Source organism: Eleutherodactylus coqui, chromosome 11, assembly GCF_035609145.1.
Source record: "Eleutherodactylus coqui strain aEleCoq1 chromosome 11, aEleCoq1.hap1, whole genome shotgun sequence".
Classification (NCBI taxonomy): Eukaryota; Metazoa; Chordata; class Amphibia; order Anura; family Eleutherodactylidae; genus Eleutherodactylus; species Eleutherodactylus coqui.
The window spans coordinates 23,047,841-23,074,929 of record NC_089847.1 but is presented as its reverse complement, the minus strand read 5'-3'; the positions used below and the strand labels follow the sequence as shown (position 1 = coordinate 23,074,929).

At 44.3% G+C, this 27,089-nt stretch overlaps 1 protein-coding gene across 3 annotated transcripts in view; it reads right to left on the bottom strand.

Moving 5' to 3' along the window:
• The window catches only part of PMFBP1 (polyamine modulated factor 1 binding protein 1), a 128,702-nt gene that overhangs the window by 25,223 nt on the left and 76,390 nt on the right, over positions 1-27,089 (bottom strand). For all 3 annotated transcript variants that reach the window (XM_066582497.1, XM_066582498.1, XM_066582502.1), the window contains 13 exons: positions 24,153-24,273; positions 9,156-9,302; positions 8,335-8,397; positions 6,135-6,218; positions 5,886-6,032; positions 4,685-4,768; positions 4,419-4,601; positions 2,774-2,962; positions 2,047-2,205; positions 1,885-1,968; positions 1,478-1,624; positions 1,046-1,192; positions 146-325 (listed from right to left, as the gene is read on the bottom strand). In XM_066582497.1, the coding sequence (XP_066438594.1) occupies positions 146-325; positions 1,046-1,192; positions 1,478-1,624; positions 1,885-1,968; positions 2,047-2,205; positions 2,774-2,962; positions 4,419-4,601; positions 4,685-4,768; positions 5,886-6,032; positions 6,135-6,218; positions 8,335-8,397; positions 9,156-9,302; positions 24,153-24,273 (1,735 nt within the window). The remainder of the gene's footprint in view (positions 1-145; positions 326-1,045; positions 1,193-1,477; positions 1,625-1,884; positions 1,969-2,046; positions 2,206-2,773; positions 2,963-4,418; positions 4,602-4,684; positions 4,769-5,885; positions 6,033-6,134; positions 6,219-8,334; positions 8,398-9,155; positions 9,303-24,152; positions 24,274-27,089) is intronic.

Genomic DNA, 27,089 nt, shown 5'->3' with positions numbered 1-27,089 from the left:
CTTCCGTGTGGACAATACGCTGTCCTTAAATGCACATTCGCAGAGAAAACCGCATGCATATGCGACCACACGCAATTCACTTTTGTGATCATACGCAGGTCTTCCGCTGTTCTGGACATAACTAAGACATTACAAACTATTATACCTGAGCCTCTGACTCCTTGCTGCATTCTTCTCTCTCCTGTTTGGCAATTTGCAAAGCATTCTGTGAACTTTGCAACTGTTCCTTGAGAGTTTCAGTTTCCGAGTCTTTCCTAGTGATGTCCAGCTGCACAGACTCTGCCTTAAGACGAGCCTCTCTGAGCTGCTGTTCACTCTGAGCCAACTACGGAAGAAATAAGATAATAGGATGAAATCAAGGAAACGGCGAGGGAAGAGATGGAAGATCAAAGATTAGTAGTAAGAGAAGTTGTAGGATGAGACTTTCAAGAAGAATGTAGAATACAGACAAGGAAAAAAAAAAAAAGGAACATGCAGCGGGGGCAGATATAGGAAGGCAAGCAGCAAAGAAAATGGATGAAACGAGTAGATTAATGACGGAGGACAACAACCAAGCACAGGTAAGAACAGATTTCAAGGAAGAGCCTGGTTACAGAGAAATAAATATGCAGCAGAAGCCCCTAGTACTTTAAAGGGGGTTTCCAAGCAAAATCCTAGTAATGTTCTATCTTCAAGATAGGTCAATAGTTGATCGGCTGGGATCTATTGCTGGCTGATGAGCTGAGTGGACGCTCACTGTCAGTGCACAGCACACAGGGGGCTACAGAGCGGAAGCAGTTAGCTCCAACCTCTGTGTAGTGGCCACTATTGGTAATTGCAGATGTAGCGGTCATTAAACTTAATGACGGCTGCGCCGGCATTTCTGAGCACCACCCACTACACAGAGGTCGGAGCTAAAACTTGGCCTCATAAAACAAACCCTTGAACAGCTAATGCAAACCCGTTATGGCTCTTGGAATGAGACATTGAAAATCACTTGGTCCGTAAGGCAAAAAATAGGCCGGTCTCTAAGGGGTTATGGAAGGATAGTTGGTTACAGATTTACCTCTTTTTGAAGTTGCTGAAATTTGCTCTGGAGAGAGTCTTTCTCCTCCTGGATCAGTGCAAGCTTCTCTTCAGCAGTCTCTTGTTCTGACTCACACGTTGCAAGTTGGGCTGCCAGTCTCTCTGTAGTTCTAGTCTGTGTCTGCATCTATAAATGGATACAGTGAGGTAACATCACAGATGCACTGCTTACAGTCTAAGCCAAGTTCTACTTGTTATCTCCTGACTTACGTATCTGTCTCAGTATAGTGTGTAAGGCTAAAAAAAGAGATCTATTGACCATCTAGTTCAGCCTTTTATCCGGCAGGGTTGATCCAGAGGAAGACAAAACCCCCCATGAGATAGAAGCCAATTTTCCTCCTCTTAGGAAGATGCAGTCTGCATTGTATTTGTGCTATATTACAAGCCAGCTAGTGCCAGGTCTCAGCCTTACCTTCTGTTCTAGATCCTCTTTTTCGATATTTAGGTCTCGCATCTCCCTCTCTAGCTTGAGAAAGGCCTCAGTCTGTGAGGTGTTCTCCACCTGACGCCGTGACAGATCCTCCTGAAGACCTATCCTTGTGGTCTCCAGATGTTGGACCTTGATAACATAAGGAATAGACTATAACATTAGCTGTCTGATATACATACTTCAATGAAGACAGTATGAGAAGTGTCTCTAAAATCTGAAAATGTAGTAAAATGACACGTATGGAGCAGATGCACGCTGTACTAAAATAAATAGGGGAATACAGGGAAAATCCAAATAGTTTGAGGCATATCATGTGGCCGTTGGGACATCTATGCAATTTTTTTCTTCTGCAGACTTCTGAATTTCTCTCCATTTCCGGTCAGCATTACCTTATCTTCTGTATGCTGCAGCTGCCATCTCACATCTTGCAGCTCTTTATGTAACCGTTCCACTAGCTGCTCTTTCTGGTTTAACTAAGAGACAAGCAGATGAGATATTACTGACGTTTCACGTATAAAGCATGCTCCGGGCTGACACGAGTCTCCTTCTACCTTGCTCTCCATCAGATCGTGTTGCTCACTTAGAGCCAGGCTCTGGGTCTCCAGCTCAGCGTGCAGGGCACCCGTCTCCTGCTCTAGACGCTGACTATGTTCTTGCAGCCGAAGCTTTTCTTCCTGCAGCTCCTGTAGTGATTGCTCCTGATTTACAAGCTGTAAATAAATGATAGCCATCAGGATCCTCTAGTGATCGGGGCCTAATGCTACTTTTACACAGGAATCTGACCGACAGTGAGCAGGTTGGTGAGTGCTCCTTCATACAGTCAGCATGAGTAGATGATCCGCAGTATGAGGACCAATGATCATTGACACGATCGTTCGCCCCCCCATGCAGCCAGCATTACTCGGCTGCAGAGGCGTAACTTGAAGCTCCCGGACCCCGATGCAAAACTTGTAACAGGGCCCCCAACTATAATGCTTTACTCATAGTACTGGGTTCCCTATAGGGAGAAGAGAGGTCTTATGGGCCCCCTAAGGCTCCTGGGCCCGGGTGCAACCGCATCCCCTGCATCCCCTATAGTTACGCCCCTACTCGGCTGCACTTCTCCGTTTATAAAGAGAAATGGGCAGCTGACCGGTAATCTTTTATGCAAGCATACAAATGCTACAAGTAGCTGACTAATAGGCATGACCTCAGCGCTCGTGTAGTCAGCTAGATGACCGTCGTCCCGTCTAAATAGGACATTATAGTAAGCTTTACATGCATGAGCCATTGTCTGACCTGCTCTCGAGCTCGGTGAATACTTTCCAGAACATTCCGATGCTCCCTCTGCAGTTCTGTGTTCTTCCTCTCCTGCTGTAGAACTCGGTCCTGCAGCTCCAGTGCTTCTCTCTGAGAACTGCTGTACCTCCTCCGTAAGGACGCGGCCTCAGCTTGTGCACTTTGCAGATCTTCCTGCATGGAGGTCAGCTGCAATAAACAATAAAAAATCGATGTTATAACCTGTTTGTCTGTAGCGGTCATATGTATCAGTGTTTCCCAACAATAGGCCTCATTTATCAAACCCGTCTAAAAGAGAAACTGTCTTTGTTGCCTATAGCAACCAATCAGAGAACAGCTTTCATTTATTAAACTGATCTGGTAAAATGAAAGCTGCGCTCTGAATAGTTGCTATGGGCAACAAGGAAAGTTTTTTTTTTTTTTAACAGATTTGATAAATAAGGCCCAATCTGCTTTACTGTTGCAGCCATTTATTCCCGTATGAAAATGTACACAAAGTGACTCTTAGGCAGCGTTCACATTTTACGTAGATTGGTGCAAATCTGCATCAAAATCCACAGCGGATTTTAGTGTGGATCCACACCAAGGAAGAAAAGACATTAAAATCCGCACCATTTGATCCAAAACTTGACATTTTTTTTGCTGCAGATCCAAAGCAGATTTCACCCTTTCAATTGAAGGGATGAAGTCTGCTGTGGATCCACACTAAAATAAGTGAAAATCTGCAGATTTTGACGCAAAATTATGTGGATTTTGGTGTGAATTTTCCACTACCTGTGAAGTACCCTTAAGAGCTTTATGCATAAGGCTCGCTGCTAATCAACTCATGCAGTTTCACAAAAACTCGAATATCTATACCTTCTGCTGTCAGTGATATAAAATATCTATTCAGCCATTGCCGTATTTCGGGTTATGGTAAAGCTGGATGACCATTAATGTGGCTGCCATTACAGGTTCTACATGGCTTGTCAGCCAACTTTCCCACAGACTTTTATGGCAAATCTGCTAAGCAACGTAGCACTATGGAAGTACGGCCGTATAGCTACACAAATGGGATATGAAGATCCTTCATATATAGAGAATAGAATAATAATGTAACAGAAGAGAAGGACTTCTATTCATTGGAGATTTTTTGGTTTTAGGGGGAAGATATTCTTGAGACTATATATCAAAATCAGGCCTTGTTAAGGCCCATTTAGACACAATGATTCTCGCCCAGACATCTTTTGAGTGATAACCGTCGCGTCTAAATGCACGGACATCATGCAGTTTTCGTGCATGATTTGTTCCTCACTAAATTCTAGTCTTCTAGATGAACTCTTATCAGCATTGCAGGCTGTTGTCACAGTCGGCAGCGCTGATAAGATTTTTTTAGCCCGTGTCCCGCTGGTAGTTCACAGCGGGATGCGAGCTGTAAGAACAATGCAGCTGTTTGCTTATGCAAAACAGCTGTATTGTTTGCCGGGTGATAGCGGCGGTGTCCCGCTCCGCCTGCGTCGCTCTTTACAAATTGGTTGTCCACAATGTGCTATGTTACAGCTAGATATTCCCACCACATCTAGTTGCAATTCTCCTGTTAGTGAACCCTTTGGAGGTTTAAGTAGCTTCATATAAAATCCAGTTTTTCCAAGTCTGATGGACTGACCAAGAGCTTGGAGTCCTGCATCTCCTCTCTCATCTGATGAATTAGTGTCAGATGGTCACGCTCTGCGTTCTCTGCTCGCTGAAGCCTCTCCTCCAGGTCACGTCTCTGGTGTATCTCCCACGCGGACGGCGGCGTCTGCTCCTCCCGCTGCAAGTACAGCGACTCTTCCCTTATTTTATCTATCTGCAGAAAGAAAAGAAAGAGCGTAGTATCAGCACTAAGCCAGGATTATAGCATTCTCGGGGCGTGTCATGACATTTTCTTACCTCTGCCTCTTGCTCTCTCTGACGGACCCTGAGAGCAAAGTTTTCGCCCTCCAATTGTGAAAGACGCAAATTATATTCAGAGAGCTGTAAATAAAATAGACTAAATTAACGAAGATTGTTAGGATGTCAGTAAAGACAAATAAACTAGAGGAAACCAATAGGGAAAGGGCAAGAACAGAAACTGGGTGTTGGTGTTGGCTTTGTACTAAAAGTCATTAAATCCGTAATTCATTATGAGTCTCAATATAATTGTCACTTCTTGGAAGGTACATGCCCATTTTAAATAATGGCTGCTCCAAGTAGCTGCAGATCTATGAAGTCATAATACAAGCAGTAACTCTGGGTCCAACGGACATCTGAAATCAGCTCCTACATATCACACTAGATTGTATACTGCTGAATGAAGGTGTCATTGGCATTAAAGGGGTTTTCCAAGGAAATACTATTGATATAGCAGGCGCCTGATCTGCTGATCGGTTGGGGTCCCGAACAGCGAACTCAAGCCAATCAACTATTGGTGTCCTATCCTGAAGATAGGTTATTAATTAGTATTTCCCTGGAAATCCCCTTTAAAGGTCATTAATATCTTTTAAATGTTTTTTTTTCAGGATCTATCAGCAATCTAGTGTCCGTGTTTGTTGCCAGACAGCCTGAAGTTATGGAAAACGAGAAATGGTAAGAATGGATCTTTATCTACCATAAAGATAACCAGAAAGAGGCCTAAATTAATGTTCATGTCTACGGGGGCGGATCTTGCATTCAATATCTATATTATGCCTATTGTCAGCCTTAAACAAATCTTGGAACCACAGTAAATGAGATGTCCCACTACTAGTTGTTTTGCTGCAGGAAGCAGGCAGCTCCATACACTCTGCAGTGGCTCAGGTTTGTACTGCAGGCTGAGTGACATTCACATCAATAGGACTTAGTCTGCAGTACCAACCCGGGCCACTGCGCAGTGTATGGAGCTACCTGCTTCCTGCAGCAAAACAGCTAGAAGTGGGACAACCCCTTTAAGGTTGCCACACAGGTGAGCTAATCAAGACCATGACAGTTATGGAGGCGAGTCAAAGATATTATTTGTGTTCCTAAAATCTTATACTCCAATGCAGAGCTGTGAGATAAGAGGATGTACAACTGGACATAAATAACAGCATGCCAGAATATAGTTAGCAGCAGTCATCCGCAGAGTATAAATTACCTGTTTATGGGCTTCATCTCTCTGGGAAACACTTGTCTTCAGGTCCTTGTGAAGCTGCTGTATCCTACTATGTCTCTGCTCCAACTCTTCCTGTCGTTCCCGCAACTCCCGCTGCAGTCTATATACCTGTTGTTCTTGGGCATCCAGCTGAATAAAGAATGTGTAATGACAGTGAGGCACCAGCAGGGGGTGTATGTGAGAGATATACTAATAAAGAACAAAAAATGGAAATCATGACATATCCGTTACCTCGGAGGACAGGACATCTTGGCTGTTTTGTAGAGTGAGCAGTTCGTTCTGAGCCGCCCTAAGTTCTGCATCTCTTCGATCCAACTGACAGGAAAGGAAGGATTACTAAAGGTGGGTATTATCCTATAACAGTGCGACGCTGCCCAAGGCTTAATTAATAATTAACGTCAACATGGCTCCATTCATTAACTAAACCCAATATAGAAGTGCCAGCAGATAGGAGGCTCTATCCTTATTATTGTGTGGATCGGAGGCCGCAGAGATAACGCTGCAGAAGTCTATGGAGTATATACAAGTCTACAGAGTATATATGTAAGTATTCGTTCACGTAGTGGGAAAGCTTGTTGATGGTTTCCACTAGTAGCCAGGCAAAGAATGATTGCAGCTCTGGAGTATAATGAAAGGATGTAAACTAGGATGTCCAGTGTAAAGCATCTTTCTGTAAATGATATCTATACATTAACCTTACGATGATACAGAAAGGCATATACACACCATAGCGGCCTAATGGAATGTATCCCTAGCCAAAAGCAAAACTAACATAACAGGTTTTACCCATATCCAATGCGGTCAGCGGCCTGAAATATACATTATACCGGATGCAGCGCTATATCTCACGACTGGTGAGCTATATTGTAATAGCAAAGGCGCACTTGAATAGGAAGGCATGGGCCCCTACACGATGGTATGGCACAGGAGCCCCGGAACATGGGTTTCAATTTTGTGCTGTCTCTCCTGTAAGGCTGGGTTCACACAGGACGGATTCCCGTCGGAAATCTTGCGGTTTGGCCGCAGCAAAAAACGCGAGATTTCCGCCGGGAGTACCGCTGCGGTTTAAGTCGAGGCGGCTTTAAAGCTTTTCCGTTGCAGCCGGCGCTCCCATAGAGGAGAGCGCGGCCGCGACGAAAATAAACAAAAAAGGAAAGGTAAATAGACATGCTGCATCTTCTGAAACCGCGACTGCGGCCGCCGCAGCCGCGGTTTCAGCTGGATTTAACACAGCGGATTGGTCGTCCAGTGTGGACGAGGTTTCTGAGAAATCTCGTCCACATAGCTGGCTAATCCCGAGATTAGCGGCCGCGGGCGGATTTGCCGCGGCCAAATGCCACGCGGCAAATCTGCCCTGTGTGAACCCAGCCTAAAACCCAATTGCAAAGTTGAAGAGTGACATGTGAGAAACAAGAATCTGCGTCTCTCCAAGTCCCGTGGGACCGCTGCTATGACTGAAGTAGGGAAAGCATACTGGAAGTCCTCCTTCTGCTGTGATCGGGGGAGATCATCCAAGAAGTCGTCCGCCATTGTCTGCAGGAGATTGAGGGACTGATCCGCATTGAGAATACCGAACCAATGAGATGATCGTGCCAAATTCCAACCCAAATGTTCACGGCAAAATCTGCATTGTTTTCTGACTGGGTCGTGCTCTTACTAGTAATTTGCATTGCCTCTCCAGAACCCGTACACCATACCATCATATAGCGCATTCATAAACTCCTAATCAAGTACGCCATTGTTATTTGAATACAGGACACTAGTATTGACAAGAAGCTCTGGATCAGTCTGTCTGACTACACCTTGTATAGGTCATCATAGAGCTCTGGTAATGCCATGGTGCCTATAAACACAACGGGTTGGGAGGGGTACACTTTCTTCTTATGGAGGGCACCTAGAAGTTGCGAGGAGACAGCAAAGGCCATGCAACGCTCCTCTGGGAAATTTAGTATGCAAATAGATGTTACAATGCCTCAGCAGCGCCAACTATTAGAAAGCAGCGCTCCTACAAGGTAATATTAGATCTTTTAACAGGCCTTATAACATGGACAGGAATATAAGCCAAAACCTGAGGAAGGAAAAGCAACTATATACAGACAGGCCGTTTCAGAGTTTTTGCCCCTCCTCAGTGTTCAGTAGGTTTCTGGCTGGGTGAGAGGCTTACGATGTGGGTCAGGGGAGGTACAGCTTCTCAGGACCAAAATCCTGAAACTGTCTGTCTGTACATGGTTATTTTTTCCTTCTGGAGAAGAATCTGGTTTTGGCTTTTATTCCCAGTCCGGATGTAAGACGACACAATGACTTGTAGTAAAGCTGCCTTCTAATAAGTGGCGCTGCTGAGGCAATGTAAGATCTGAATTTGTAGAACCACAATGAAACATTTACATATGTCACACCCATTAAAAGGCCCATGGACCTCCCATACACATACCTCAACCTTAAGTAAGTCATTGCTTTTGGATATGGATGAGCTTTCTGGAGGACCACTAGAAACCTGGGGGCATGAAAGCACATTACTGACATTTATGTTACAACCAACACCTACGACAATTGACAGATCAACCATGAACGCAAATAATATATACAGAACAGCAAAATGATCAATTACATACGAACATAGCAGGTTATTCTGAAGAAAGACAATGTCCATCTAGTTCGGTCTGTCCCCACCCCCACCCCCTCCCACCAACCCCCTTGTTTATCCAGAGGAAGGCAAAAAACATATAAGATAAAACACAAGTACATGAATGTCTGAATGCAGGTTGGGAGGGTTGTCATCTCTTCTTAAGGAGAGCACCCAGAAGGTGTGTGGACACACCTAGGAGGTGAGTGAGGAGACTTATATGGCCATGCATGCTCCTCTGGGACATATATGCAAATAAGGGAGATGGAACAATACCTCTGCAGCGCCATCTATTGGATGGCAACATTCCTTCAAATCAATGTACGACTCATAAACAAGTCTTTAAAACAGACAGCTGTTTTGGGGTGTTTGCCCCTCATCAGTGTGCAGTAGGTTTCTAACTTGGCTAGTTTATACAGAATCCTAAGGGTTTGCAAACACTCCGAAACAGCCGTCTGTGTATGGATTTCTGGTTTGGTTTCCTATTCCCAATCATGGCTCTACAGATCTGTTTAAAGGGTCGAGCACTGATTTGAAGGAATGTTGCCATCCAATAGGTGGCGCTGCAGAGGTATTGTTCAGTCTTCCTTATTTGTCCGAATACAGAAACATGGAAGGAAGCTTCTCACCGCTTGGCTCAGGGCTTTGACCTGGTTCTCCAAATGGTGTTTCTCCTGTAGGTGGACGGCCGCTTTAGAGTCTTTCAGCGAGATCTCCTGGTGCAGGGCAGTAATCGTCTCCTGTAGTTCCTGTAGGCGGGCTTCCTTTTCTTGGACCTATCAAGAAATTATAGCATTTAATCATTTCCTATACTTTATAGATTACTTACAAAGGGCGAGGCATTTTAGCCAATTTATACAATACTAGCTTACCCGTCGCGCGTTGCTGCGAAGACAGACATACATTCATTCGTTTTTATATATCTAGATAACAACCAATCACAGCGCAGCTTTCATGTTACCTCAGTGGTATAAAATATAACAACCAATCACAGCGCAGCTTTCATGTTACCTCAGCAGTAAGAGAAATAACCAATCACAGCGCAACTTTTATTCTGCCTCAGCAATATAAAAAATAGCAACCAATCACAGCGCAGCTTTTATTCTGCCTCAGCAATATAAAAATAGCAACCAATCACAGCGCAGCTTTCATGTTACCTCAGTGGTATAATATATAACAACGAATCGCAGCGCAGCTTTCATGCAACCTCAGTAGTATAAGAAGTAGCCACCAATCACAGCACAGCTTTCATGTTTCCTCAGCAGTATAAGAAATAGCAACCAATCACAGCACAGCTTTCATTTTACCTCAGCAGTATAAGAAATAGCAACCAATCACAGCACAGCTTTCATGTTACCTCAGCAGTATAATATATAACAACCAATCACAGCACAGCTTTCATGTTACCTCTGCGGTATTATATATAGCAACCAATCACAGCGCAGCTTTCATGTTACCTCAGTGGTATAATATATAACAACGAATCGCAGCGCAGCTTTCATGCAACCTCAGTAGTATAAGAAGTAGCCACCAATCACAGCACAGCTTTCATGTTTCCTCAGCAGTATAAGAAATAGCAACCAATCACAGCACAGCTTTCATTTTACCTCAGCAGTATAAGAAATAGCAACCAATCACAGCACAGCTTTCATGTTACCTCAGCAGTATAATATATAACAACCAATCACAGCACAGCTTTCATGTTACCTCAGCAGTATAATATATAGCCACCAATCACAGCACAGCTTTCATGTTACCTCAGCAGTATAAGAAATAACAACCAATCACAGCACAGCTTTCATTTTACCTCAGCATTCTCAATATCCAGCAATTGTCTTGTGATATGTTCGGCGGATGCATCATTTTGTAGTTGAACACGTATCCCGTTGCTCGTAATGCCTTTTGCTTTCGTGCTTGAGATGGAAATCAAACGATCTTTGTCTGGGGGGCATAACTGTCGACGATGCTCGCACGCGCGCCACCTAACCTAGGATAGATGTACTATGCCAGTAATCTTCCCAGGAGTGTACTCAGCAACTTCCCAAAGTCTCATGGCAATCGGATGGATGGTGTAGTAATGCATAAAGGACAGACAGACAGACATACATTCATTTATATATATCAGGAAGTGAGAGAATTAGATTCCGTACGTAAAATTTGGACGCTAATTCTTTTGTGCATAGAATTGAATAATCGAGTTGGGACCCATTAGCTTTTCCTATTTATGACATAATCAATGCTTGTGCCAAATTTCAAGTTTCTATGACATTGGGAAGCGAGAACATTAGATTCCGTACGTAAAATTTGGATGCTAATTCTTTGGCGATTAGAATTGAATAATCCAGTTTCCAGCCATTAGCTTTTCCTATTTATGACATAATCAATGCTCGTGCCAAATTTCCTGTTTCTGCGACATCGGGAAGTGAGAGAATTAGTGGCAACGATGGAAATCGAACGATCTACGTGGGAGGGGGGGCGTAACTGTCGACGACGCTCGCGCACGCGCCATTTATCATAGAATATTTGTACTATGCCTATAATCTTCCCAGGAGTGTACTCAACAACTTCCCAAAGTTTCATGGCGATCGGATGAATGGTGTAGTAGCGCATAAAGGACAAACAGACAGACAGACACGCACACAGACAGACAGACAGACACGCATACATTCAATTTTATATATATATATAGATATAGATGAACAATGTATACATCTGAGCACTTTGGGGCTCGCCCAGTGATCCTGACCTCTCTTTATGGTAACTGGATGGTCATTGCCATATGGCTCCTATGGCTGTATAGGTTTGATAGTACAAGGAACTATAGCACCGGTATAGGGTTACTATATGGAAACTTGTGCAGGTACATTAATGCTGTATGAACACTAGGCTGTATGGACGGTGTGGGCCACCTTCCAGCCCAATATTTAAAATTGCATGTTACAGTAAGTGTACTACATAGATACAGAACCAGAACCAAGCTTACTACATAGCTATGGTAACAAAGAAGGCTAGTGCTTTCTTTTTGTTGTTTATTGCCCTCTTTAGATCTCTATTCGGCCACATTTTTTTCTCCGACTCCCAATTCCTTTATTCCTGTATTATTACTGTAAGTGTAAGATATTTTCATACATTTCCCATTTATTGTCTGTACGTTCATCTTTGAGGACTTTGTCCCAATCAACAAGGTCAGGGCATCTCTATGTTGATTGAACTTTGCCTTCCAAAAGTTTAGTATTTTTGCAGCTCCCTATTGAAAGACAAGTGGAAATTTATTATATTATGGTCACTATTTTCCAGGTTCCCCCCCCCCCCAACCTGCACCCCGTTATTATGTCAGATCTATTAGTTAATATTAATTCCCAAATAGCTGTTCTGCACAAGTTGGGTAAGGTAATTATTACCTTTAGTTATGGACAGAAGCTTGTTACCTTCCGCAGGTTTCAGCTTCCCAATTTGTATTTGGGAAGCTAATAATGACCTCATTATGATTTGTAGCTTCATCGATTTGCTTCAATAATAGATTTTCAGCAGCTTCTTATATTTGGTGTCTATAGAAAACCCTATGGGGATTTTATTATGGTTTTCTTTTCGATGCATATCTACCCATAAAGACCCCACATGCTCATCTCCCTCTCGTATCTCTTCCTGTAATATGGGCTTTAAACAGGATTTTACATCCATTTTACAAACTCATTTCCGGATTTTACGATTCCTTCTAAACAGACTGTAACCCTGTAAGTTCACTACCCAGTCACAGCCTCTATCCAACCAGGTCTCCGTTATTTCCACTATGCCATAGTTTTCCTCAGACATTACTACTTCCGGTTTGTCAACTTTATTGGTCAGACTTCTAGCGTTAGTCACCTTTCAGTTTAGAGGGTTTTGGTTATTTTTTTATATTGATTTTATCCCCATTAGCTGCTATGTCAGTTCTGACTGTACTAACTCCTCCAACCCCTCATTAATTAGTCCCAGGTCACTTTCTATATGGTCTTCCTCTCTATATCTCTGGTTGCCCTCCTCCCCCAGTCCCTAGTTTAAACACTCCTCCAACCTTGTACCCATCTTTTTCCCCAGCACAGCTGCACCCTCCCCATTGTGATGCACCGCATCCCTATGGTAGAGCCTGTTGCCAACAGCAAAGTCAGCTTAGTTCTCCAAGAACCCAAATCCCTACTTCCTACACCGACTCTTAAGCCACTTTTTACCTCCCTAATCTACCACTGCCTTTCTGGTGTGGCTCGTGGTACAGGTAGTATTTCAGAAAATAGTACTTTGGAGCTTAGTTCCTGTAAATTGTTTTAATGACCCTCCACCTATCTCTAACATTGTCAATGGTGCCAATGTGTACCATGACTGCTGGATCCTCACCAGCCCCTCCCAGTAATCTGTAACCCTAATCTGCAATGTGTGGAACTTAAGCGCCAGCAAGACAACAGACTGTTCAACAATCACAGTGCCACATCGCCCTGTTTGTTTCCCTAATAATAGTCTGCCCTGTGCCCTTATCACCCTTCTTACTCGAGAAGACATCCACATGGCAGTCAGAGGGCATATCATAGGGCAGTCCTAATCCCGTAATAGCATTTTGTATTCATGGTTCTTGCCACTACAACCAACGGACTTGGACCACATAATGTAAAACATCCGCAGACCATAACGGAACCTCCACCGTACTTAACTGTTGGCACAACACACACAGGAAAAATGTGTTCCCCAGGATCCTCCACACCCAAGTACATTCATATGATGTGAAGATGGAGTAGCGCGATTCACCACTTCATAGAACGTTGAAAGTAATGAGTTGCAGGCAACCCCCGCAGCGATGATTTTTGGGGAAGGGCTTGAAATATAAACCCTTCCCTGAAAATTGTCCCTAGCTGTAAAGAAAAGTTAAAAAAATAATTTACCTTAACAGGACGAGATGTCAGGGTCTTCTGTCTGTCCTGGGCAGTCATCTCCTGTCTCCTGCAGGCAGCATCCAACAGTCATTGAATGACAGCTGAGCGCTGCCTGTGATTGGTCATAGCGCTCAGCCAATCAAAGGCATTGCTTTCTGAAGGCGGGGATTTTTCAATCCCTGGCCTGCAGAAGACAGGAGATGACTGCTGGGGATGGACAGAAGAGTTAATTTTTTTTTTTCACTTTTCTTTATAGCTAGGGAGGATTTTCAGGGAAGAGCTTATATTTCAAGCCCTTCCCCGAAAATCATTGCCTGCAACTCATTAATTTCAATGGGGCAACAGCAGCGCTGGCCCCACTGAAAGCAATGGTATAGCATTGCGGACCTCTGCCACACCTGTGACAGGGGATTCCTTCATTCCCGCTTTCACAGCTATGTCAGGGGAGCGCGAGGTACTCCCTATGCTTTCAATGGGGCTAGTACTGCTGGCACCGGCCCCATTGAAAACAATGTGCAATAGCGCAGATTTTTCTTAGCGCTGTGAGTGTGCAGTGAAGGTATCGCAAATGAGAATGAAACCATTGACGATCATTCGTTTCATTTTCATGAGTTTTCACAACGCAAGATAGGCCATCGCCAGTGTGAAGCCGGCCTCAGTGTTGCTGACATCTATGCTGTTGCTCCTCAGCGCTCATGGCACCAACGCGCACCATTATGACCCAACATTCTTGGGCCCTCCCTGGAAAATCAGGACTGTACAGTGCTGTTGAGGCCAGTATACATTCTACCTGCAGGAGGGAAGGGCACAAACATGAAATGAAAGGCCTGCAGGGAGTGCTGACGAGCCTGAACATCAGCGCTGGAGACTCCATTTGGAGTCTCTGTCGACAATTTCTGTGAAACTCTAGGACGAAATAGAGCTGCAGGTTGCGCTATTTAGTCCTGGAAAATGTCAGACTGCATAAGGGCAGCTGGATGAAACTTGTAATAGTCAATAGACTCCAACATGTGCCAGATCTGCTAGTTCCTTTTTGCCGTTGTTCGGCTCCTGTTTCCATTGTTTGCTTTTTTCCAAAGAATGGAAAAAGGCAAAGCAGATCAGCGTTCGTGTGAACAAGCCCTTAGCCACAGTTTATGTCTGCGCAGTGAGGGGTATGGGGGGGGATGGAATAATGGAAATACGGTCAAGAAATTTTTGGCGGTGATGGAGCCCAGGCAGCTGCCCAAAACGGACTCATTATAATCTGACACTGACTATGAACTATAGGACAATGTTGGGGAATTATGGTGTAAAGTATATATATAGCAGGAAATGGAATAGTGATTAACAAACTGTTCTGAGCCATGGGCATCCCATCCTGGTGTGCAATGTATGCTATGTAATACTGTATCTCACACACATCACCATTATTGTACATTAGCTGGAGAATTACAGGGCTCTGGCTCACAAAAAATGGCTGCATCCTCTATGTGTAGAAACCATGAGATCCACTGGGATCACTGAAAAAGGCCTCACCGATACAAAAGGTACAAACAGCAATTCCCAGCGGCATGCAGAAAAAGCTAAATGTCATATGGGGAGGTAACACGTGTGCAAAATACTAGTGAGCGTCCACCGACCATTCGCTTGGGGAAGGGGGTGGGCTTGGTGTAATATCTGCACATAGAGACTGTTTCTATAGTGCGGCAGTTTCACAGGTACGTGTAGTGCACCCTGAAAAATAAGCACACGGTATTCGTCGAGGTTGCCAGGTTATTCTGAAGTCTCATCTGAGAGTGCAGGTAAATATCGAGGAGCCCGGGGCTGTCAGTACTTCATGTGATACAAGGACTGCGGAATCCACAATCGTATGATCTGCGGCAATACACAGCTCAATCACATACATTGGATTACACAGTTCCGCTCACATTAGGTGGTCGGAATTGCGGAATCAGCTTGCGGAAAATAAAACACAGCATGTTCTATTTTACTATGCTCGATGGTTGCGGATAAACCCGCAGCCCATATACTTAGTATACGGACTGCGTGTACTCGTGTCGCCGCTAAGCGCAGAAAATACAATCAAACAGAAAAAAAAAGATGTACTGTGCATACCCACCTGCGTGAGTACACGGCCATACATAGTACAGACGCGGCCGTACGCAGGGTCACCAGTCGGGGACATAACTGGAATCCGCTGCGGGCCTCCTGAATGCGGAATCAGAATCCAGCCTGCTCGTGTGAGCTCGGCCTTAGAAGGTGCGGGGCAGCGCACCCAATTTAATAGTATAGCTAATGTAGGCAGCAAGTCTACATGGTGCATTACACGTCATCCTGTACGCCTTATCGATAATACTAAGCAGCCTCCCCCAGTATGTGAATGGCTGCTCATCAGTATTTTGTACCTGTGCCCCTCCCCCATATAGCATTTTGCCTGTTTATGCCTGCTGCTGGCAGTTTGGTTTTGTTCCTGCACGTTCACCAGTAGGTAAGGCCTTTTTCACTATTTTTTACTTCAAAATGTTTTTATTAACTTTTTTCATAAGTAGGGTAAGACGAAGATGCAGGTTATACGGTGACAGAGGTACAATAGGATACTAGGTCTGTAGTAATCATTTCCAAGTCTTACGGTACATATATCTGGTTCTGAGGTTCACATTTACCTTACAGCAAACGTTTAGATCATATCTTGTTGCATGTTAATAAAGGAAAAGTTGGAGGAAAAAAGGGGGGGGGGGGGGTAAAGTAAAAAAATGGGGGGGGGGGGGGGGGAAACGGCGGGGCAGGATTTTTTCACTATTTTTGGAGTAGATTTGAGTTGTCATTTCCCATCAAGAATAAACTAGATTTCTCCCTTTATGCGTTGTACAGCAATATTTTATTCCTTTTGACCCACGGCCAGCGGTTCTGGTGCGTTGGGGAGAGGTCATACTAGCAGCGGTCCAGGAACCTGCGGGACGGGTGTGGGGATATGTGTAGACACAACGGGCAGACATATTAATACCATCTTAAACTGAGACAAGTCAGTACTAGACCAGGCAGACACTGTGCCAAACTTACCCAGGTGGTACTCTCTGTGTAAATCTGTGTATCTTGATAGACAGGTTAGCCCTTTTTCTGTAATTTATGCCACCTGTTAATTGGCTAACTATGAACCATTTTTTTGTGCATTAAGTTTGGCACAATTTGTCGCATTTTACGCCATGCACTCCTAAGACACACCCCTTGTGCTTTGACCCACCTACGCCCCTTGTGCTCTGACCCACGCCCCTTGCGCCCTGACCCACCGACGCCCCTTGCGCCTTGACCCACCCACGCCCCCTGAGCTCTGACCCACCCACGCCCCTTGCGCCCTGACCCACCCACGCCCCTTGCGCCCTGACCCACCCACGCCCCTTGCGCCCTGACCCACCCATGCCCCTTGTCCAATGGGGTACAAAAACTGTCCAAAACACATAATAAATGTGGCATAAGGAATGTACACAAACCTTTTTTATTGAAATTGAGCCAGAATTAGCGCATTTCTCTAAATCTCCCCATTCCTTTAATGATATGAAGATATAGAAGGAGTTCTAGAGGTCACTCACCGCATTACTGGGCTTGAAGTTATTAAGAAAATCTAATTCAGAAACCGTACAGAGAATTTATATTAGTGTATCCTAATATTCTTATGCCAACTACCCTCTACCCGCAAGGTGACAATCACACACTCATGCATGAGCACAGCCTGTACCCCCCCAAGGGACATGCCATGTACCCCTGAGAACAAAGGAGTTCCATCATTCTACATCATTGGAACTTGGCATCCATTTAGCTGAACACTTGCACCAAGGCTGCAACCAGCCCACATACCTACCAATGCATCGGGCTTACTAACAGGTAGGTAGAAACAGCAGCAAGAAAACTACTTCTTGTTTACTAATACCATGCCCCATGCAATAAAAAGAAACATATTGTATAACCTCTATATTATATCATGTCCCCGTGTTAGAGACGAGCCGGTCTTCCCAACAAATGAGAGAGTGGAAAAACAAAGCTTTGGCATATAGCAGAATGCAAGTCTCACCCTCGGGGCAGAAGGCAGGGGCAGACTGATGAAGCCAATGTCACAGCGCCTCCTGCAGTTCTGGTGCTCTATGGGTACTCTACAAACTCTGTATAGGTATTCTATGGGTGCCATATGCTTGTATGTGTGCTGCATCAGACAATTACATAAAGCCCCGAGCAGACTTGGCTCTGGGTGCAGTAATAGTAAATAGCCATTCACTTGCTGAGCCCATGAAACACCAACTACCATTAAGAGCGACTGTCCCTCCATTAAATATCATTTATTACACAGAGCGCTATGGTTATGGATCTACCTGGATTTCAGAGCGTATAGCAATGTGCCCGACCACCTAATGAGCCGAGTGCTGGAGGACGCACATGCTCAGTCATTCTCCCCAGAGCCAGGTTTCTGTATGGTGGTCCTCTATTCACTGCAGGGCAGCCAATGGAAATAACTATCTGCCTGTTTGTCAGGAAGAAGAAGCCTCTGTAGTATATGGCAGTATAGCCAAAAAGACTCCCAACAGAGGAACTAAAGGGGCATTCTGGGATTTCAACTAGTGATGATATCCTGAGGAAAGATCATTGATCGTTGATCAGCAGGGGTCCACCACTTTAGATCCCCACCAATCAGCTGATCTGCTGCCTCCTATTAAAATTCTGGCTCTTTGCTGCAGTCAAAATCAGAAGTATAATATGATTCATTGTTCCTATTGATTTCATTCGGAGTGAAGCCCAGTACTACATTTTCGTCCCTAACCACCGATGAAGACATCCGGCTGACTGCAGTGGCAGGAGGCTGGCCGATCAGCTGATCGGTGGGATCCCAAGTGGGGGACCTCCCACTGATCAACCATGATCTATCCTGAGGACAGGTCATCAATAGTGAAAGACCAGGAATACCCCTTTAGAAATGACTATATTGTCAGCTGCCAGAGGGGGAAGGAGATAAATTCTACCCAAACTCTACCCCCAGCAGAGCAAATTAGTAGGAAGGGGAGCTAACGGGGGCAAAAAAAATGCTGAAAAAGCTTTTCTATGCTACAAATTACTTTAAAACAGTATTAACAGCAGGACAATTGATACATTGGATAACTGCTTTCAAAAGGAAAATACTAGAATAGGGCACCTAGCAGAAGTTCTCCCCACTGGAGCTCCAGAGCCCCGGCATCTATCAATGAGCTCCTACCCATAGACTATAAGCAGATCACATATCACAGCCCGCACTTCTATCCACCTGTACACCAGCCAAGTCTTGGCAGCAGCTAATGAGTTAGAGGACACTATGAGTGATCTGCATCGGGAGCCATAGGCAACAGCTTGCCATTAGACTGGGGCTCACTAATGTACTCCGAGTCCATTACTCAGTCATCTATCAGATGGCCGCAGTTCGCCTTGATAGATTCCAGCACTCTGTGATCTGTAAGGTGCTGCCAGGCAGATGCATTAGACGTCTGCAGCTGGGAGGATGGAGCAGGGTGAATACATGGGAGTCGCAGCCACTAAATCTTCCTCTCTCCCAGTAACTCCTAGTGGAAGCTGCAGATTAATGGCAGAGGGATGGCATAGTGTCCACTGTGAGCGTGCGAGCGGCCCGGAGATCACATCATTCACACCCTCCTCATCTCTAGATCACAATGTAGACAGAGCGGGCCAAAGATGAGCCCTCGTTACTCACTCACATACACTGCCACCGAGATACTTCTTCATGGAAGGGGGAATCATCGCTCTTCAGACAGAAGGGAATGGGCCAAGTATATACAGGCCTGTATTACAGATTAGTAATTAGCACCATTACAGGCTTTCTTTGCGGAAAGACGTACAGCCTTTTTTTTGCTATTAACCATTTAATACACCACACATGGTGGACGTAAAGGACAAGCAGGTTCCTTTCATTGTCGCATTTTAAAAAACGTTCAACTTTTTAATTATTCTATTGCTATACACAAGCTGTGGTTTACCACGACACCACCTTATCATACAGTCCAATTAACTTGGCCTTTATTGATTTTAATTTTTTTTTTTGGGGGGGGGGGGAGGGGGGTAAATGAAACGAAACAGCTAGTTCACTTTTTTTGTCTTTTTATTTATTTTTTGCTCGCCGTGCGGTAAAAACAACCAGCAAACTTTATTCTATCGGTCACTGTGAATACGCAAAGCCAGATATGTTTTTTTTTTAAAGATTTATTATTTTTGCACAATAAAAACATTTCTATTTTCTTACCAAAAAAATGCATTTTCGATGTTGTTGCATTCTGATAGCCAAAACTTTTTTATTCTTCCATCGGCGTGGCAGTGTTAGGGCTTGTTTTGGGGGGGGGGGGGGGTTTGCAGGGTATGATTGTGCCAAATTTTATTTTAGGGTCGGAAAAAAAAAAAAAAAATTCAAACAAGGAGGGAGGTTAATTGTTGCATTTTTAAACAGTGTTTTTTGACCGCGTCTGTTTTGTCCCCATAGTGAAGTTGAAGCAGCATTCGTAATGGTTTGATATACAAGGTTGATGAGACATTGCGGACTATATGAAACCCAGCTTTCCCATAAAGAATTAACTGTTTCTGTACAGTTGTTGCACAGCCCGCACTGTTCCTATGGCCATGGTGATCAAGAAACCATAGGAGACCCTGTCCACCTCTGCCACCAATCTGGTTGCATCATGGCAATGCATCTAAGATGTAAAATGTAGTAACTTTCAGTAGGTCTTTAGTAAATATATACTCTTGTGTATTCAGTTCCTGTACAAATCCAGGCCCCTCCAAGACACCAGATAATATACCCATACAGTCATAATGTTGCCTTCCATCGTTCCCCTACTGTGTGTATATTAGCATAAGGCTGGGAACAGATGGAAGGGGGTGCGACTGTGGAATGGGATTAATACGGGGTTTGTTTCTTGTCTGTTACCATGGCGATGCATGGGTAGACATGTGCTGCGTACGAAGGCCTTAGGTCTCAGTTTTTTGCAGAGTACATTAGGTTTCCATATGGGATCTGATCGAATATGCATTTTACTTGCAAATGTGCGTGAAGATGTTTGTGCCTATAAATTGGGGTGTCCCTTTATATACAGCATGCGATGCACTCAAGAAAGATGCATTTTGACTGCGCAGTGGCTATTTGTGGTGTGCTTTAGGTTTTTAACACTTTTCTGGAGGACGGTCTAATATCGCATGTCCGCTATTTCAGTGTTTCTGAGAGCACAAGCTCTGGTCTATGTAGAGGATTGTGATGTATATACATTGTTCTTGTGTGTAAACCACTGCCTGTATGTGAGTTTTAGGCGTAAATGTACTTTTCAAAGCTTTTTTTCCATATATATATATATATATATATATATATATATATATATACACACATATATACACACACACACATATACATATATATATTATATACACACACACACACACACCGTGTTTCCCGAGAAAATAAGACAGTGTCTTATATTAATTTTTGTTCAAAAAGGTTTAACTTTTTTACATGTATAGCTGCCTGGACACTATTTAAATGGACTTTTAAAATTAACTGTTAGCAGGGCTTAATTTTGGAGTAGGGCTTATATTTCAAGCATCCTCAAAAATTCTGGAAAATCATGATATGTCTTATTTTCAGGGAAACAGGAGATATATATATATAATATTTTTAAATAATAATTCCCATTTGTCACGGTTGCGTGAAGGTGGACATGGCAGTTAGCAACCCATCGATACGACTGCAATCGATATGATTGCAAAATATAGATGGTTTTGGGGTCACTTTAAAGTGTTTTACGTTCTGTACGCATCTATTACAGATAAGGTTGTGTCATTTTTAAAGTTTCAGCCTAAAACCAGATTTTTGGCCTTCCCGTTCAGGGGACTTCATGAAGCTGTACACACATAAGTGGTATGTATGAGCTCTGCACAGATGGAACTATTATTTTCAGCTGGCAAGGTCCATATAACTTTCTGCTCCGGTCACAGTTTTTGCCACCACTATTAATTTGAATGCATTTTTAAAATTAAAAATTACACTTTGACACTAAATGGCATGACGGCGCCCGTGTGTATAAACGCTGAGGGCATTCTGATAATATAGTATGACTTTTTTTTTCTTATTTTGGAATTTAGGTTTGATTTGTACAGGTCAACAATGTGAAAATTGTCCTGGCTACTTGAGGGGCAAAATATCCAAAAACCTCTGTCAGTGGAAGGGTTAAATAAACTGTACAGCAATATATACTGCGCCACAATTATTATTTATCATGTCCATTAAAGGGGTATTCCAACCTTTTACATCTAACGACCGACCCTCTGTTGTTGATCGCCGGGGATCTGCCGCTCAGAATCCCTGTCCATCAGCTGATCATCAGTGGTCAGGGCAGGAAGTGAAAGCGCCAACTTCACTCCCATTGAAATCAGTGGGAACACCGCGCTTCTATTACACTTCCTGCTCCTCTGGTGTTCCCATTCATTTCAATGGGAGTGAAGCTGGTGCTTTCATTTCCTGCCCTGAGCGCTGACAGCCGGCTGGACGATCAGATGATGGATGGGAATCCCGAGCGACAGATCCTTGTCGATCAAACATCGATGACCTATCCAGAGGATAAAAGATTGCTAAAGATGGTTGTCATGCCATTTATCTATTTCAGGAAGAATGGTTTCTGTTTAATATGAGCAGACCTGGCAATCACTTCAAAGCCAAGCCAGCCACAGTGTCCCCCCAAACCACCCCCCACAGCAGAACCAGCCACGGTGCCTCCCCTCCCCACCACATCAAAACCAACCACGGTGCCCCCCCGCCCACAGAACCAGCCACGGTGCCTCCCCTCCCCACCACATCAAAACCAACCACGGTGCCCCCCTGCCCACAGAACCAGCCACAGTGCCCCCCACAGCAAAACCAGCCAAAGTGCCCCCTCCCCCACAGAAGCAGCCCCCCCCAGCAGAACCAGCCACCGTGCACCCCCCTACAGCAGGACTAGCCACAATGTCCTCCCACCAATGCAGAACCAGCCACAGTGCCCCCCCACAGCAGAACCAGCCACGGTGCCCTCCATCTCTCCTGACATGACTGTTCTACTACATATTTGCATTCCCATTCTCTTCTTAGCATACTGCGCTGCTCTGCTCCTCTGTTGTTCCTCCTGAACATTTATGGATAAACTGTCAAATGGGTCTTAAAGGAGTTTTCAGAGAAAATACCATTGATGGTCTATCCTCAGGACCGGTTATCAATAGTTGATTGGCTGGGGTCCGTTGCATGGGAACCTCGTCGATCATCAGATCGAATGCTGACTGACAGCACCGTAAACACACAGGGGTCAGTGAGAAAACTGTATGTAGTGGCTGGTGCTTGGAATTTCGCAGCTCCCATTGATTCCAATGCTTCCGTCCTCTGTATTTGCGGCGCTGTCAGTGGGCGCCTGAGCAGCGGATCCCAGTCAATGAACTACTGATCATCTATCCTGAAGGTACGTCAGCAATAGTATTTTCCCTGGAAAACCCCTTTATAATCTGCACAACTTACTGAACTCTACACATCTATATGAGGCCTCAGGAGGATTGGCTTCCTGAAAACCTTAGGAAGTGTCTAACGTGCAGAACAGCGGATATGGCATATCCTACTATTGTCCGTGAAACGCACCAGATTAGGTCAGGCTGTGATCCCTTTACAAAGTCCATCGGTCCGTGAAAAAAAACCACACTTTTCTAAACAGCCCCAGTGATTTTAATAGGCCCAAGTTCTGTCTGAGTTTACTCAGTTACAAACTCCAACGGAACTCCGATCTAAAGCTCGACCAAGCCGATCAGGCCTTAATAATCGATTCATGATCAGAAATCAGAGCCTAAAAAGGTTTTCGTTTTCAAGCAGCGCAGTGGGGTCAAGGTTTCTGTTTTTACAGCCGCCACGACGATATAATGAATGAACCTTCCAGATCTGTAAGGGCTCATTCACACGAGTGTATATGGATTTCGGTTGCGTAAAAGTGCAGCGTTTATACGCAAGTATGTGCGGTTTTTATGCAGCGTTTATATGCGCTCCACAACATTTCCGTCAGTAAATATGCATGAAGATAGTATAGGCCGTGTTTTGTAAATGCGACTGAAATACGCCGCGAAAAAACGCAAATGTGGACAAACCCATCGAAATCAATGGGTTCTATCTGCAGGTATTACGTAGGTGAAAAAACCATGCAGGTCTCCACTCGTGTGAATGAGACCAAAGCCTGTTGTTGGGTTTCACAGGTTTCCGTCCTCCACTCGATCCCATTCCCCCTACACTTCTGCGCTATTCTGGCCATCCAAGACCAACGGAAGCCCGACAGTCTTCTCCTCCATGGATGCGGATAGGCAATGTCATGTTCCCAGCATCATTTAGGAGTTTCGAAATTTTTTGTGAGATGCCTGCTAGTCTATGACCAACACAAATTACAGTCTATAAGGTCATCATGAATTCCATACGGCGGTGCTTATGGATTTGGTGGTGATATTCCCACATAATTAAGGTGACAGTTCGATACATTTACATGTATCACAATTCATAGACCTTTAATTCTGCCTCTTTACAAGGAACAGGATATGACAATTTTCCCTCGGCCTGATACAAACCGCTGTAGATGTACAATAGGCCCTAAGTCAAGAAAATTAAATTGCAAGCTCCAGTGCCAGGCCTGCGTGCGATGCCACGTAGCGGTACCCTACAGAGTCCGACCTTACCTCGATGCGGCCGAGCTCCTGGCTGTGCAGAACGTCCCTCAGTTGACTGTGCAGCTGTTGTACGAGGAGCTCCTTATTCATCAGCAGATCCCTCAGCTCCTCCACTTCCCGCACGAGCCCTCTAAACAGACACACAAATTAGGGACATGTGCCAAGCAGGCCATCACATGCCATCATCTCAGCACAATCGTTAGGGCTGTGCGGCAGCCGGGCCCAGATTATATTAGTAGACGCTGACTGCATTTTAATTGTCTTTTTCTTTTTTTTGTAAATAGGGTGGAGGAAATGAAAGAGGGGAAAAAAACCTGGAGTGACAATATCTGCTTCTCTGTGGATTAATTAAAGCCTTAGATTTAACCCTTCCTTGCCAAACTCTTGTGGAAAACCGACAAGTTGGAACCATGTTCGGAAACGCCATCCTCCCCATTTACCTACAATTCTGCGTCGTTATCGAACCGTATGCGATTTTAGTCGTTTTTGTCTTAATATTGTATGAATTGTGTAATTATCTATTGTGTCCTTTACTTTTGCTTAATTGAGAACCGGCTTATTGCTTTCTCTGAGTAGGAAAATAAGAAATCAGTAATGATGAAAAATAATCATAACTTCTTTTTAACAGTTTTTTTTAGGATTTAGAATAATTTATCATTTTTTCCTTTTTGGAAATCCCTCATTTTTATAAGAATCTTAATTTTTTTTTTCTAAGATATATGCTTGCTCTTCTGAAAAAAAAATAAAAATTTACCAAAATTTTACTTTGCTATTTAAGGAAGTTCTGTTCTAACGAATATCTTCCTAACATGCGGTTTTCACCTTATCAGGTATTGTCCATCTTCGCAGTTATTACGGTGTGCGACCCGCTCACCTTCCCACCTACAGACCCCGATAGTCTCTATAAATATAGTGTATTTATAAAAAAATTCTATAATTTAGATATTCTTAAAAAAAAAAAAAATTTTAATTTATCGTGATCCCTAAGCAGCCTCCTCTGCTCTGGCGTCATTTTAATAAGATGGCCGACTCCTGCGAGCCGTTCATTTATTCATTTTCATCCTATAATGAACGCCACCTCGGATTCTTACCATGAGAAAATCAGGCCGATTGCAAAATTCCTTTCACGTCAACCGGCTGAGGAGGTAAATGGAACATGACAAGCTGCACCCAGGAAAGATTTTGCCCCCTGCATTGTGGGCTTTCGGTGTGAGCGATCCTTGGGCACCTCTGCCAACATGAAAGGCGGTGATGATGGCAAAAATTAAAAAAAAAAAATAGAAAAACGAAGGGAGGACCGGAAAAATTCGCATATTAAAAAAAAAAAAAAAAAAAATGAATGTTCATGTGAAAAAAAAAAAAATTCAACATACGAGGGCGCAGCTTGTACAGAGCTGGCACAGAGAGGAATCAAACCCCCTCACAGCAAATCACGCAGAGGAAAAAAAAAAACACGCTTCCAGACTACTCATAAATTATACAGCTCATCTGCATATTCAAGGCAGGAGACATTATGCAAATGTGGGATGATTTGCACACTGTATTCTTTTTTTTTGCCTTACCACGGCACAGATTTCGCCTTTCAGGAGAGGCGGAGAGGACGGTTAGACGTGGCGATGATGGCATCTCCAGCCCTACAATCTCTCTTCCCAGATGCAGAGGTCCATGCAAAACAAACACTCCTTCTGGAGAACAGCCTTCAAACAAAGCCTGTATTTGCATGGCTAATTGTGCTGTTAATTAACTGGTTCAGCGCTGGAGAGGCTGAGAGACGGAAATTTTCAAGGCCTTTTGAGAATGGGAGAAAAAAAAAAAAGATGCGGGCAGAATGTGGTGAATGAATAGGACAGCGGGCACCGCGTCCCTTCATCAGCCAAAATATGGAAGGTGCCAACGCACACGTAGATAGGCATATTAGTCGGAACGAGAATGCCCAAGGATTTAGGAAATAAGACCGGTGATGGTTAAAGGAAGGAGGTGCAACAGCGCACAACACTTCATAATTATTTCATCTGACGAGGCGTTCTCTGTCCCGGGGGATTATTTTACCTAATTGCAGGGTGTTAATGGGGGGGACGGATGAGGAGGGGAGGTTTGGTAGAAGTTCAGGATGGCTCTCTTGTCTCAGGGGGAGGGAATAGGGAGTGCCCAGCTTATTTAGAATAAAACAGAATGGCAGTATATAGTCATGCGGAGGCAGTTTCACCACAATTCCCATCAGCTGTTCTCCAATAAGCAGCCAACGTTTTCTTACTGCTATGTTTTTTTTCCCATTTCCTATGCTGCAGGCTTTGCACAACCCCCTCCCCCACACCCAGCAGACCCATGCCAGGCTGCCGCTCATACCCTCTGGGAAAAGTTAACTGTAATTTTTTTCAGCTTTTAAATCAATTAGCCCGTCTGTTAATTAACATCAAGCCGACAGGAGGAGGAGAGAGAGCGAGAGCTGCATGGGCGGATGGCAGACGAGCTGGCACGATGCCATCCACTCAGTGGCAACGCCACAGTTTCGTGTGATATCGGCAGCGGGTATATGTCACGGCGGCCAATGAAGTGGGTCTGGAGATCCTTTACAGCTCCAGAGCAGACAAAGAACGGGGCACTACTGCCTGCCAGAGCAAACCAAGGGATGCAAGACGCAGAGTATAGGTGGGAAGCCAGCAATGGGGCATGGGGGTGACGGATGCGGCTCCCCCCTCATGTTCCTTCTGCCGCAGTGAGCAAGCGATGATGTATCCTTCCACGCCACCGTTGGCAAGCTGCGGGTGCCCGCCTCGAGTATGGAGCCGGCGGTTAAACATGGAGGAAAAAAATATTCATCAGTGCAAAAAAAAAAAAAAGGAACCGTGCCAAGGACCCTGGCATCTTTTACAACATTACATCTTCCTCTGGGGACTCTTGTTTCTTGCGGCTTTGCGAGCTCGTTTGGCATTCAAGTTTTGCAAT